General features: G+C 43.7%; 1 protein-coding gene across 6 annotated transcripts in view; it reads right to left on the bottom strand.

Moving 5' to 3' along the window:
• KIF16B (kinesin family member 16B) overlaps positions 1–10,502 on the bottom strand; it is a 315,843-nt gene extending 305,341 nt beyond the window's left edge. For 3 of the 6 annotated variants that reach the window (XM_036892122.2, XM_057502708.1, XM_036892126.2), the window contains exon 1: positions 10,330–10,501. In XM_036892122.2, coding sequence (XP_036748017.2) covers positions 10,330–10,376 — 47 coding nt within the window. In that variant the 5' untranslated portion in view covers positions 10,377–10,501. Of the gene's footprint in view, positions 1–10,329 lie in introns of all 6 variants that reach the window. The other 3 variants (XM_057502709.1, XM_036892120.2, XM_036892121.2) reach the window with 3 other exon arrangements.
• Positions 10,503–15,452: the final 4,950 nt, after the last annotated feature.

Below are 15,452 nucleotides of genomic sequence, written 5' to 3'. Positions count from 1 at the left end.
ACCATATCCAGGAACAAGACAGAAATGGCCCCTGTCCCGCTGGAGGGATTCAGACAATAAACTAACAAATAAGGAAAATACATAGTAGAAAGGAAAACTGAGAAAGGGGATAAGAAACTCCAAGGATGAGGGGATAATATTTTCAACAGGGTGACTGAGGACATGACATTTGAGCAAAAACTCTAAGGCAGGAAGAAGTGGGGCATGTGAGCATCTGGGTTTCCACACCTACTTCAGATGGTATGGCATCACTGGTTGGAATGGAGAAAGTCACCACTCTGGACACTGAGTGCAGCTGAAACAGCGAAGCTCCTCTTTGTGATATGGAATTGTCACAGAAAAGTGGCTTCCTAGCCAGGAACCACAGCCTCCTGACGTCCTTGCATCCAGGTGCGACCAGTGACCAAAGAAAGGTTAACACTAGTAATGTGTCTCCTCAACACCCAGGAGGCCGAGAAATGGGTGAACCTTCCCACCCCAGCTCCCTTCCACTACCCGGACGGAGATGACAGTGAGGCCCCAGGAGCAGAGGCTCCAGGGGATGGGAGACAAGCTCCCTGCTGACTGGAAGCCAAACACAGTGATCTGCTTACATGAGCTGATGATAAACTTCTTTGGTACCTTTAGGTGTTAAGCCATTAAAATGTGGGAGTAAATCTGTTACGTAAGATAGCAAGTGCCCCTCTACACACGATTACCTGCCCTGACTCTGAAGCTAAGAATCTGCTGCTACTCTTCCTAACCTCAGTGCTCAGAGTTTGTAATGTGGATGATTGCAGGCCTGCATGGTCCCAGGTGGCATTAAGCTGTTGCCCCTGCACTATAGATTTAACTAATTATGCCTAAAACCAATCCTTGACATACCACTGAGACCTGCCTTCCCCCAACTCACTCTAAAATCCAACCTTTTCCACCCTATTAAGGAGTAAGGGTCCCCATGAGTCCTCTTCATTTGACATGCGAAACTGAACAATTAACCCAACCAAGGTGTTCAGAGCTCCAAGTGTCTGTCTACAAAGGATGCCAGGAAGCATAATTCCTCAATCTTCTGAAGTAGCAGAGCTATTCTGGGGTAAATGTCACTTCTTACCCCTATGTCCTATCAGTATGGGAAAAGTTGGCCCTCAAATTAAGAAAAGCTTAATTAAGACAGAGATGTTTTGTAATACAACTAAATGCACTGTGTGATTTTGGGCCAGGAAAAAAGACATTATTGGGGCAACTGGAGAAATCTGAATAAATCAGACCAGTGAAAAGTATTGCATCAACGTTATTTTCTTGGTTTTTAATTATACTATTGTCATGTAAGATTATAACATCTAGGGAACTTAGGTGAAAGACACATGAGAACTCTGCACTATTTTTGCAATTTTTTGTAAATTTTTAAAAATGAAAATCTTAGAAGTATTTTAAAAAAAAGAAGAAGAAAAGAAAAGCATCTTATTTGGTGCTCATATATGAGCATCAGCCCAGGACTACTGACATTTTTCTCTCAATTCCCCTTCTATCTGACCAAGCAGAGAGCACTCAGATGAAAATACTAACTTTTAGAAAAAGAAGAGAACAGACCAAAATCTATTTTTAAAAGCTTCATTTCTGCAACTTTTCTGACTTTTGAGCTAGTCTCCATCACTGTGAATCATTTTTTCTTAAAAGCTCCCTGGGGATCTTAAGTCCCATTTACCTGGAGCAGGAGCTCACAGAGTGACTTAGCTGTGCCCTGAGCAGAATTTCCAAGCAGAATCAACTGTGGTGCTTTACACTCTGTTAATAAAAACCTGAAAATAAGAATCAGCAGGTGCAACCACATGAGAGACCGTGAGGCCATCTGAGAAAGCAAGCTCCTGAGAGTAGACATCCATCCCATGGTGAGTTCAGAATCCTAGACTCTCAGAAGTTGAAAATTCCCATTCTAAGCTTTACTTATCCTCCTGGGAGCTGAGCCCCACCCCCCAGCTTCCAGGACTGACTAACACTCTAATACCATCCTTACTTCAATGTTCACTCTGTTAAAAAAAAAAAAAAAAAGTCAGATTTTACCAACTTCTGAACTGGGTAACAAATTCACTAGGGTCTTTCAAACTATCAATTTAGTAGGTAACAAACTTCTTTTTTAGTGAAATAGCAGAAAGCACAAAATATCAGTATGCATTGAGCTACAGATGTTGAAAGTACAGAGCCCTGTAGAGTCCTCATTGGCCTTCGGAAATACAAATGTCCTTCATTTTAAATATGATAAATCCCTTTCAACAAATCAGAGAGGGACAAGTGTTTTAAATGAATCTTATATTCACAGTAGCTTTTATTAGAAAATCTGAAATGTGTTCCCGTGGGGGGGAAATACTGTTGCAAAAAAGTCCAAAACTCTTCCTGCAAAGTTTTACCCTGAGATATGTATTAATTACAAAGAGGAGAAAATATAATTACAACAGAGAAACCTAGGAGACACAACTCCTAACCAAGCGATCAATGTCAACATCCCCAATACTAAGACAAACTGACATCAGGAACCCCGATATATGAAATGAGCACAACAGCACTTACATTGTATTCTCGCCAAACCTGTGTAACTTCAATTTAATCAAGATAAAACATCAGAGAAATCTTTTAAACTACCATTAAAACATAATCGGTTATTTGCTTCACATTAGTTGTCAAGACCACCAAAAAGAAAGGAAAAAAACTCCATATGTTCCAAACTGAAGGACCCCACCCTAAAATATCTCACAAGAATCGCCGCAGCTACCTCGCTCCTGCTCAGGAAATGTGCGCGCGCGCGCGCACACACACACACACACACACACACACACACACACACACACTCTCTCTCTCTCTCTCTCTCTCTCTCTCTCTCTCTCTCTCTCTCTCTCTCTCTCTCTCTCTCTCTCTTCCTATAACCCTCCTTCAACTAGAAGGGCTGATAGAATCTGGACCTGAATACCGCCTTTTGAATAAGCCCATCCACCATTTCAGAGAGACCTACGTTTCATCTTACTTAGGCTACAAGCATCCTCCAGAGGACACGTCAGCAAGCCAGAAGCCCACTTTCCCTTGGCCCTTCCCCTTCAAAAAGCCCTGGCTATAAAAAGCCTCTTGACATGGTAGAGAATCTCTTTCCTTTGTTCTGCTGGCCAGGACAGAGGGGTCCCTCTCAGGTTTAGCAATAAACCTGCTTGGGCTGGTGAGTTCGCATCCCCTCTCTTCTTTCAAGGGCAGTCAACAGGTGTCAGCTCCATGCCCTCACCCACCAACCTACTGCCCCCAGGACACCACCTCCCATCCATCAACTAAAACAGTTCCCTCCAAATCACCTAACCAGCCAGCTGGGCTCGGGCCCTGACCTCCTCCTTGCTGGCCATGGCATTCCACTCCCCTGCTTCTCTGCTCTCCTCTCTCCATTGCTTGGTCCTCTACTCCTGCCTTCTTATGTGTGGCTGTCAGTAACAAGTGTGACTAAAAAAATAACAGCAGCCATGATTTACTAAAAGGTTATTATATGCCTGGAAGTGTGCTGAATACTACATATATCTGATCTAATCCCTTCAACAACAGTATCATTTGACAGAAGTGGTTTTCAGATGATGTGGCTTCAGAACCCTTTTATACTCTTAAATATTACTGTGAAGCCCAAAGAGCCTTTATTAGTGTTGATTTTATCTACTGATAGTTACCATATTAGATATTAAACTGAGAAATTTTTAAAACATAGAATGCACAGCACACAGAGCTAAGATAATATCACACATCACAGAACTTCTGGAAAATTCCACTGTACCCCCTTGATAGATGACAGCAAAAAAGGCAAGAGAGAAGGGCTCAAATCCCGACTCCACAGTAACTGAGCTGTGTGACCTTGGGTGGCTGCTCAGTCTCTGAGCCCTAGCTCCTCATCTGTAGAACAGGATGCTAACTTCCAAAGAGCATGAGCCAAGCACGTAATAGCTACTCTCTAAAGGATAGCTGGGAATACTGCTTCACGTAGGCAAACTCCACCCTCTTAATCTAAGAGACCAGGGAAAGCTCTTTCTCCAGCTCCTAGAATCCCCTAGAGGCTCCATCTCGGCCACACAGATTCTACTAGTATTTTTATGTGCTGTGTGTCCCTGCCTTCTCTGCCATAATACCAGCAGTCCCTGGAGGCCAAGGGCTTCTCCATGTGAGCACCAAGGCAACAGGTCACCACACAAAGGGCTCCGAAGAGAACTGGAGGAAACTGGAGCCAGCACGGCCAAGCATTATTATCTGAGGGGTCTCAGTTTCCTCTGTAAAATGGGGATACAAAGCACTCGGTCAGTCAGTTGGTGGGATGAGGAATCAAAGCTGCCAAGGTAAAGAAATGCGCACAGTGCCTGGTGCACAGCAGCATCTCCACACACGGCTCCCCCCTTAATACGTCTGCCATCACCATCGCAGACCCAAGGGACTACCACGAACTATTTTCCCTGACACACTGGCCCTTAAAATGGAAGACTTCAGTACACTCTTAAGATTCAATCCCAGTGAAAATACCACTGGCATTGTTTTCTTTTCTTCTCCTTTTAACTTGATAGACAAGACAGTAAATTCCACCTGAGAGGCTAATCAGGAAGTGCAGCTAAGAACAGGCAGAAAATGGGGCAGGCTCACCTTATCAGCTGAGACAGAGCATTATAAAGCTATCACCTGGCCGGTTGCCAGCCCTCAAGACTGGGTGTTTTCTTCGGAAAAACATTTTTTAAATACTTGTTATTGAATGAAGTTACAATCATTAAACTATAAAAATAACAGTGAATAACGACAACCAATTCTCAGAGAACCCTTGCTACATGCCAGGCACTGCGCGTAGCGCTTTCTCCATGTACTTTACCTCATTTGAACCTCACAACAATCACACTAACAGTACCAACTGCAACTCATTAGTATATCTTAAAGTCAATTTAATGGATCTAGAAATGCATTTTTAAATGAGGTAGAATAAAACACAGTAGAAAATATGAGTGAACTGCATGTGTTAAAAAACAAAATTAACCAAGTAAATTTAAAGATCTAATTGGCTTTAAGTGATTCATGAATTGGGCAGCTCCCACTTAGCAAGTAGAAAGATGCTCCATTGAACTACAAAAAAGGAAAGGTTTTTAAAGGTAGAGAGAGCGCAGTAAAAAAGAAATTATTAGCAGAGAACCTTGTTTTAGGCAAGGTCACCCTCCTAAGGGAAACAGAGTCTATCAGTAAACTTCTTAGTGCTGACCAGGTAATTCCATGTTGGCTGATTAAAGGTTATATTCCTGGGGGTCAGTTATATATCAAGTCCTAGGTTTCTGACATTTGGACAACAGTATGAATAACTCCATCTTTGGGCCTGTGGTTCTCCTTTTAATACACGTAACACCTTATGAAGTGCTTTTATGCATCTACAGAGTTTCAATCTTAAAAGTCTATTGTGAGTCACAGGAAAAAATATCTGAAAAAGACTTTGTTTCACAATTTATCAGGCACATACAATTATTATCACCATTGTACAGATGCAAAACCAGAGGCTTGGAACAATTAAGTCTCTTGCTCAAATTTACTCAGTTTATAAATGACAACTAAAACTGGAACCCAGGCAGTCTGCCCTCTGACCCAGACCCTGCTGACACTGGCCGATCAATGGAACAGGATAGAGGGCCCTGAAGAATCACCTAGTATTTCCATGAAAACACACACAATTGAGACCAACAGAAAATGGGCAAATTAGTTACCAAAAAATTAATGTGCCTTATAAAATTGTGAAAAAATGAAACCAATGTCAAAAGTATATTCCTAAGTATTTTATATCCAATTGTCAACATTTTGTCAAAAGTCTTGTTTTGTACTTGTTAAACTGAACATAATTTTTGTATGATGTTTAAACGTTACTTTTCATACTTAAAATAAAAACTAGGCATAAGAACAATGGAGGAACTCACAGAGAAAAAAGGTATAGAGACAATACATAAATGTTAAACTTTTGCCCATTAATAAGTATGAACAAATTAAGTTTCTGCTAATGTTTTACTCATTTCAAAAAGCATAACTGTGACTGTTCTAAGAAACTGACCTGGGGTAAGTGAACAGTTTCCCAATCTGTAAAATGGTATGCCACTAATAGTCTCTACCTGCTAAGATTGTTGCAAAGATTAAGATTTTGTGTACACTGTACAGAGCAAACACTCAGCTGAGGCAGCTGTTGTTAACTGACGCAAGATAATGGCGCTTTACAATTTGAACCTACCACTTTTCTGCCACATAACCAAAAGTCACAAGGTAATAAACACAAGCCCATAACACTGGCTTGAATCAAGTACTGGGCGTTTCTTGCAACGACTAGTTACTGCAAAGCCTCCTAGCTCAGAAACTCAGTATTGCTGCCACCCTTTAAGAGCCTGGCTGCCATAGCCTCCCTCAATTCCTAATCACTCCAGGCCTTCCTTTCTGTTGGTTGCCATCTTTTTGCCTAAAACTCTTCTACTCTAAAAATTAACATTACAAAATTTCAATCTGCACCCCATCTTCATAGCAGCATTAATTACAATAGGCAAGACATGAAAACAATCAAGGTGTCCACTGACAAATCAATGGATAAAGAAGCTGTGGTGTATATTTATACAATGGAATATTACTCAGCTACAAAAAAGGGAATCCCATCATTTTCAAAATTGGAGTAGACTTTGAAGGTACTACTCCCAATTGAATGAAGTAAGTCAGAGAAAAACAAATATTATATGACCTCACTTACACATAAAATCTAAACAAACAAACAAATGAAAAACTCAGAAAAACAGATCAGAATTGTGGATGCCATGGTGGGCAGTTAAGGAATTGGAGGAAGGTGGTCAAAAAGTACAAACTTCCAGTTATAAGGTAAGTGCAAGGGATGTAATATACAACATGATAACCATGGGTAACACTGCTGTATGATATACAGGGACATTGTTAAGAGAGTATATACTAAGCATTATCACCACAAGAAAAAAATCTCTTTTTTCTTTTTTTTTAATATCTATATGAAGTGATGGATGTTACCTAAACTTTCTGTGGTAATCATTTCACCGTACATTTAAGTGGGGTCATATGCTGTACAGCTTAAGCTTACACAGTGCTATATATCTCTTATTCTCAATAAATCGGGGAGGAAAAAGTTTTAACAATTTCCTTCAATCTTCCCAGACAATCACCTAAAAATTCTTTCTCTAAGGCCAAAGACTTTCTAGGTAACTTCTTAAAACTACATAAATAGGTTTGCATTTATTAATCATAAAATTATACATGAACAAAGTAAAAACTGAAAGAGAAAAAGAAGAGCCTTCAACCATCACCTAAAAGATTCAGTCCTCCTCCTCAGACTTACCACTCTAAGGCGTCTTATGAATCATTCTATACAGATTCAGCTGTGTGTGTGTGTGTGTGTGTGTGTGTGTGTGTGTAACATTTTCTAATACACATATTGACACAACTCTACTCTGCTGCTGTAGGTGTTTATTTGTGTGGCTTTCTTGCTTTTCTCTCTTAATCCTCTATCTTGGAACTCTTAAGATCAACACAAACATCCTTGCACATACATCTTGGTAGGTAGGAGTACAATCCATAAAATAAATTCTTAGAAATTAAATTGCCCAAAGAGCTTATAGATTTCTAATCTTGATATCTACTGTCAAATTTCCCCAATATGAGAGTTCCAGAGGTTTTGAGCCTTTATGATTTTATCACCATTTCTTTGCCAGCACTTAATGTTGAGTTAATTCACCAATCTCACTGGTAAAAATAAAGGCCTCTTACTACTATTATAATTTGCATGTTTAGGTCAAGTATTTTTGGTTGGCCATTTATATATCTCTTTCCATTTCACTACCAACTTCTGGATCATTGCCTCTTCTTGAAATTTAGAAGACTGCCAATACTCTTATCTCCGAGACCAATGACCAACCAAGGACCTCATTTTACTTGCATCATCAGGGCACCATCCTGGCAACACCTGACACCAACCATCACCACCTCCTTCAGGACACTCTCCCTTCCCTGCCATGGCAATTTGCTGAGCTGGGTCTCCTCCATGAGCAGCAAGCCAATCTTCTCCCTGGAATCCTAAAGAGAAGTATATCCCAGGGTCCAATCCCTAGTTTCGTTTTCTCTCACTACAATATTCCTTTTTTTTTTTAATGTAGTGCATATAGGTAGATAGATCTGTGCTTTTTACATGTAAGATTTCCTCCTGAAAAATCTCTTCACTGTAATGTTCTTAACCTGTTATCTATGTGCAAAAGATTTCTAGCTGTCAATCCCTGAATCACCTAAGACCTTAACCCCGGTTTCTAACAGTCCACTGAACACCAGCAAAGACATGGAGGGCCTACCCGCACTTCAGATAATGAATAGGGTCAACACGTGGACGGCATCCACTCTGTGTGGGACACTGCACTTGTACTTGACACTGCTGCATCTCATGTATCTCTATATACCCAAGAAAGAACACACCAACCTCACCATCCACCTTCCCCAAACCTCTTCCACCTCCTTGAGCATCAAACCTCAGTTAATCACTCTATGTTCTTCCCCTTTCCCCTTCTTCCCATCAGCAATGAGCAGCCAAATCTTGTCAACTCTGCCAGTTAACTGTCTCAGTGTTATCTATTCAGCCTTCCCTCTTCTACTTTCAGCCCAACTACTGCTTTCTTACCTCTTGCCCTAATCCTGACGCAACAAGAGCTCTCTGCTGAGAGCTCAACTATCATCACCTCACTCTACTTCCAAAAGCACATGGCATTTGGACGTGTTTCCTGCCATCCCCCCATATAACTGGGCTCCAGGCCTACACTGGCAAAGCACCGCACTCGGGGCATCCCTCCCAGTCATCCCAACACCTTCCAAGAGTCCTGCCAGCATACAGTCCCTCCCTCACCAGACAGGCTCCCAGAAGACACTCATCAGACCTCAGTCACCTTGTCCCCCAGACAACACCGAGCACAATGCTGTGTATTTGGTAAGTCCTTAAATACTTTCTCAAGTACTCAATACAATGTTCTAGCAAGTGCTCAATATTTATTCCAAAGGAAAAAAGGAACTTCTATATACATGTAAATCCAAAATAAAGAAAAACCTTTTTAAATCATTTAAATGACTTTGGGATCTGTTTGTTTTGAATGAGTGAATATACACAGAAATACACATATTCCCTTAGGACTTACAAAAAGTCAAACTCCCTCCCTAAAAAACTTTAGAAATTACTTAAAAATTACAAAAGCACTGGTTTCCAATAGTTACAACCAGAATAATGATTCCTTGTTTGCCAAGAGAAAACAGACTAAGGTAAGTCAAAGATTCTGGCAACCTCTTGATTTTATGATCTTCTAATGCTCTCAGCTGTCAGAAGAACTACCAATGACCTCCATCAATTTATATGACCAAAGTGGTAAAGCCATATGGTAAGTCAAATGTTCTGCAAGTTGACTGAGAAACCAAGAAAACACCTTATTAGAACTGCACTTATCAACTAGGAAGGACACAGCCCATTTCCCGCTACTCCATTCTTTAAAGTTAAACCTATCTAAAAAGTAACTCTTCCAAAGCAACTTTCTAAACTGATTAAAAGAGGTCACTGTAAAGTACAGATTATTCCTCACTGAATGAAATGTCAAATCATTCTGAAAACATTACTTCGTAGAAACAGAGAAGATTAAATTCCAAAGGTGTTTATTATAACTCTCCCCCTGTTAACAGTGGCATATTTCAAACACGTGTACTTAACTGTCCTTGATTTTTTTTTTTCTCCCCAGGAGTCAAAACTTTGTTAGTTTTCCCATCTCTTTAACCTGAGGTTAAGAACTGCTAAAGTACTGATTAAAAGTTGGGGTTCACACTCAGGGACTCGAAATCACCTCTTGTTTGCAGATTTAAAAGTAACATTGTTAACAGAGAACTTCTGAGTTGGCATAATTGAGAGGAGTTTGCCTGACAGCTCTTGGTGTCCCCATAACTGCTCCCAAGTTCTCCCAAACGATTTTGCAGCTTCATGGAAGTGATGATCCCTTTGTTTGTTAAAAGGGAAACAAGCAAACCTCCTCAAGTTAACAGGACTGGGAAGAGTTCATAGAAATCTTCTTCCAGGCCTCGCGAACTATTTACCCCCAGGTTCGCCTCCAGGGCAGAGTGAAAGGGACAGTAAAGCGTGAAGTGCTCCAGGCCCACAGGGCCCTAGAGGCCACAGCCAGGGCCCAGGGCGCCGGAGACCGGCCCGTGACATTTAAGTCTAGACTGGCCTTTGAGGGGAGTTAGAGACCAGCTTCCTCCGGGAGAGGAGCATCAGGGGCCCTCCTGCGCAGCCCGCCAACTCACCTGCGATTCATGGGCCGGACCCTCACGGCCACCTTGACCGATGCCATTGCTCATCCCGGCCCGGTCCGCGCGGGTCACCCCCCTGCCCAGCGCCCGGCGACTGAGAGCGACTCTCGCCCCTCGGCACTCGGCTCCCGCCCACTTCCCTCTGCCCCCGCCCCTCGACACGGCCCGAACCGGCGTCCCGCGGCGGCCCCACCTGCACCGCCACTGAGCATGCCCAGAGCGGCTCCAGCCCGCGTGATTCCTGCGCCGGGATTTGGCGGCGGCCGGGACGCGCGGAGGGGCGGGGCCGGGACGGTGGGGCGTCGCCGCCTGAGGTCGCCAAATCGGGAAGAGCTGCAAGTTGTGGTCTGGCAGTCACCGAAGGCGACCGGGGCAGAGTGCTTTCAGGACATTGGAACCCAAACTCATTCCCTGAAAAACTAGGAAGGAGAAGGAAGAGGGAAGGTCTCAGTAATTTAGGACCAGAACAAGGACTCCAGTCCTGTGGGTCAGATTAACAAAAAGTTTTTCATCCCTTAGTAAGGATCTGGCCTTACCCACTGTGCGGAAGTTAGCTCACCCAATTTACAGAGTAGGAAACCGAGGCACAGAGATTATCACAGTTTACTTGTGGGGGACTCCGCTGGGGCCTTCTCCGCTACCCCGAGACTGTCCAAGGCATGTTTTGGACCCCTCAATTCAGGAATACCGACAAATAAAAATGAGGACACTGGATGTTTTAAATGTGGGCGAGAATGGCTGGATTGGCTGAAATCAGAGTATAATTGGACTTTTTTGCACTCATATGACAGTTTGGTAATTTAGTTTTTATCTGTAGGGAGTTAGGAGTGAGGACGACCTTGTCTTTAAGGTTCAGTGCCTCCAGTACAAGTGAGGTCCGACCCAGCCTCTTTCTTGACCCCCACCCCCGAGAAGACAATGTAAATTTAGGCTGGCTGGCAAGCAGGCACACAACCACGCAGCCTACCCTACCCCAGCCCCAGTCTCCCTCCGACCCCCGTCCTGCAGCTGACAGGTGGCGGCGGGCAGGCTTACTGAATGACTGAATACATACAGTGCCGCACCCTCAATATCCATCTTGGCTCCTGAGTCCTTAACGGGCCGCAAAGGCATGCTCTGCTCTCCCTGACCGCCTCCTCTCCCCGCCGGTATTTCACACACCCCAGGGCACTGGGTTGCTGGCTGGCAAAGACTCTAGTGCAGAGTAAGGGCGCAGAACCAGTTAGATTGGCCTGCTCCTCCAGGCTGCAAAAGAGGCCGCAAGGAGTGGAGGCTGGACTCCGGATTTAAGTTCCAGTACTAACCTTGGCAGGCCTCCAGTCCGCATTATTGAGCTCCTCTGAGGCTTTTACCTCACTGCAAACCAGGAACACCTCCATGGAGCTGGTTAATGCATTAAGTGAAATGAAGTCTGCCAACATGACTCACTCAACCAAGGAATCAATATTTCATCAGCTTCCTTACAGCCTCGCAGCTAGCTGGGAAGCAGCACCCCTTTAGTTTCTAACGTCCCAGCCCATATAACGCCGAGCTTTCCCCCGCTTGCTGGCGCAGAGCTGGGTGCGAGGTGGAGCACCCGGCTACCAGCACATCAGGACCGCGGGAATCCCGGGGAGGGCCGGGCACGCGCGGTAGCGGCGGGCCAGTTCCAGGTGCCGCGAGGGACCAGGGGCGGCGCCCAGATCACCCCAGGAAGGAGCGGACGGGGGTGGACGGGGGCGGACGGGGGCGGGCGGGCCCCGCCTCCGAAGGGAGCTGCATGGTGACAAACAGGTAGGGCTGCCCTCATTGGAGGGTTTTGCCCACATTCCTGGGAGCCACTGCCTCCCCTGCTCATGACCACCCTGTCGGGTGGGTAACCTCCGAGGGACACACATCTGGCAAAACCTGTGTAGGTCCTAAGACTATCAAAGTGACCAAACTTTGTAGGAGGAGTTCTAGTTAACACAAGAGGGCGATTTTCTCTGCCTGGGGTTTTATTGGTTGGTTGTTTAATAAGAGGTTTAATTCATTCGCTCGTTCGTTAATTTATTTCCAAGAACCTGCATGCCTGTACACCCCCTGACTTTCCGCCTCATTGCCATTTGACATAAAACAGACTGTCGAAACCGTGAAGAAAACATTAGACCCCAAATTCCCGCCTGGATCTTTTGAACAGGAGGCAGTAAGGCTTCAACTCACCTTGAGAGTATTAACCGTGAGAGCATTAACCCCTTCAGCAATGAGACGCATGTTGGTTTTATTGTTTGCTTGTTTTGCTATAGTTTGTTTCTATCTTCATTTATTGTTGAATTCTTTTTTTCCTGATACTTAGGAATCTCATTACTACCGAGTAGTTGAATGATTTAAAACTCTTGAGTCTTAGTTTCTTCATTTCAAAGTGAGATAGCGCTGGACTAGAATGTTCACTCTGCTTCAAAATATTTGAATTATCTTGAAATACTTTTATCAGGAAAAAAAAAAGCACCTCTGTATCTTTATCAGCTATATATACAGCTATGTGTTTTGTCTCATAGTCTCTAAGGAATAAAATTGATTTACTCTCTAACAAACATGACTTCTAAAAAACCTTGATAAACAGCAGACTGGCACACTTAAATTAGAACATGGGATACTACTGACACCTCAGAAACCCATCTGTTTTCCCAAGTGCCAGAAATACCGACCTTAAGCATTATATCACACAGTACACAATATCACCTTGTGGGGGTGTCTTACACCATAAGACTTAAGTTGCTACTAGGAGCTATGCACTGAGTCAATAAACAAATGTAAGTGTTCACTCAGTTTTTTAAAAATGTATTATAGTATAAAAGATAGAGATCATAGATATCAAATTCAAACCCAAAACTATTTCCATTCTCTATGTCATAAAATGTAAAGGTAAATTTAGGATCTTCTAAAATACTAAACATTAAAAGCAAAGATAATTTGAAAAAGTGCATTTGGGGGCTCCAAAGTAACAGTAAAAAAAATCACAAAAGCCATACATAATAATTTTGCTACAAAGTCATAGGCACATAGCTATGAATGCCAGCTTTCTTTTACAGTAGAAGTGAATGAAGAAATCACAGCAGATTCAATTTAATAGAAACTATAACCCTAAACCGCAGTCATTTTATATACTAAGATGAGGGAAGATTGTTTGCAGTTGTATGTAACTATACCTATTGTCACGAATAGTTTAGAACTGATGGACTTTGTAGAGTCTGTAGCAGCATTTCAACTTCTTCAGAGTGAGAAAGCACATTTAGTTGAAGGGATGGGGAAAAGTTTTTTGGATGAATTAGTTTTGGAGCTGGACTTTGAAGGAAGCATGCAATTTGAACCCCAAGATGAGTGAGGAGCTGACTTCTGGGGCACAGGAAATACCTTGAGCAAATGTTCAGCATAGAGAAAAAGCAATGGTCCTGCTCCAGGAATAGTGAAAAAGCTTCTTCACCTACAGCTAAGTGTGACAGGTTTGAAGATAATTATAAATTCTTCCCTGCCCTGTACTTACTCAGCTTGCTGCAGCCCTCAATCAATGGTGAGCCCTCAATTTGTTTCTCCACCCCTTTAATATAACTGGCCTTTCAACTTGCTTTGACCCATAAAATGCAGCAGAATTAACTTTGCTATTTCCAAACCTAGGCCTCAAAGGCCTTGCATGCCTCACCTCTCAGCCCAGGGCCCCTGCTGCTGTCACCAGGCTAAACCCAGTTAAACCCAATGCTGCGACCCATAGCCAGCCAACCCCCAAAAATGAGACTGAGGCATCCTCACACCCATCCGCCCCAGCCAACTCTAGCTGCTCAGAGATGTACCAGGGAGGGCAGCCCAGAATGACAGACCAGCAGAACCACCAAAGTGGTTCTGTAGACTGAAGGGGATCAGAATACACCACTTCAAAACATGCCAATTTGGCATAAGAATTATTTAAGCTGTAGACAATTAAGAAGAAAGCAAATACAAAAACAGCTTTTGCCCTCCCCCATCTGCCTAAAAGCAGGGCATAAATTTTCCTTTGTGAAGGTCTACCTCCTTGTGTATAAAATGAGATTTTCTGGGGCAGAGCCAAAATGGCGGCGTGAGTAGGACAGCGGGAATCGCCTCCCAAAACCATATATATTTTTTAAAATACAACAAACACAACTATCCCTAAAAGAGAGACGAGAAGATTCAGGACAACAGCCAGACTACATCCACAACTGCGAGAATGCAGCCCCTCGCAAAGGGGGTAAGATATAAGCCGCAGCTTGGCGGGAACCGAGCAACCCTCACCTCAGCTCCTGGCAGGAGGAGAGGAGTCAGAACGGGGAGGGAGAGGGAGCCCAGGACTGCTAAACACCCAGCCCTAGCCATCCGCACCAGGAGCGCAGACACACAGTGCGAGGAGTGTAGAAACTAGTGAAATGGGACAGTAAAACCAGCGAGTGGGGTCCCTGCAGCCGGCGGCCCTGGGACAAAGAAAAGTGAGTGCTTTTTGAAACTCTTAAAGCGACAGGGACCCCACCGGTGGATGGAAGCTTCCCGGGACACTTAGCCCAGCAGCTGGGAATACAGAGGAACTTCAGGGACTCTAAACTTCTGGGCAGCAGCTCTGAGACCCCTCACGGTGATAAACAGCCCCCCGCCTGTTCCCCTCCAGCACGGCCCCACCATAGAGCAGCAGCCTAAGGCTGGCCACGCCCGCAGCAAGGGAGCTTCCTCCACAGCAGGCGGGCAAGAAACAGAGACACAGTCTACACGCAACTACCCAACACAAGCTGCTAGGGGTCGCCATTGTCCCACTAAAGAAAGGCTAGGAGAAAGTGGAAAGGGTCTTGGTACTCCCATCTAACAGATGAGTCAACAGCATACCACTGCATTTATCAACATGAAAAGGCAAACAAATTAGACCCAGACCAGACTAACCCAGAAATCTTCCACATCCTCCCCTGAGAAGGAATCTGAGAAATTGATTTAACCAATCTTCCTGAAAAAGAATCAAAACAAAAGTCATAACCATGCTGATGGACTTGCAGAGAAATATGCAAGAACTAAGGAGGGAGAATACAGAAATAAAACAAACTCTGGAAGGACTTAAAAGCAGAATTGAAAAGATGAAAGAGATCATTAATGGACTAGAAATCAGA

Source organism: Manis pentadactyla, chromosome 5, assembly GCF_030020395.1.
Source record: "Manis pentadactyla isolate mManPen7 chromosome 5, mManPen7.hap1, whole genome shotgun sequence".
Lineage (NCBI taxonomy): Eukaryota > Metazoa > Chordata > Mammalia > Pholidota > Manidae > Manis > Manis pentadactyla.
The sequence above is the reverse complement of the archived record's forward strand: the minus strand, read 5'-3'. Positions and strand labels throughout refer to the sequence as shown.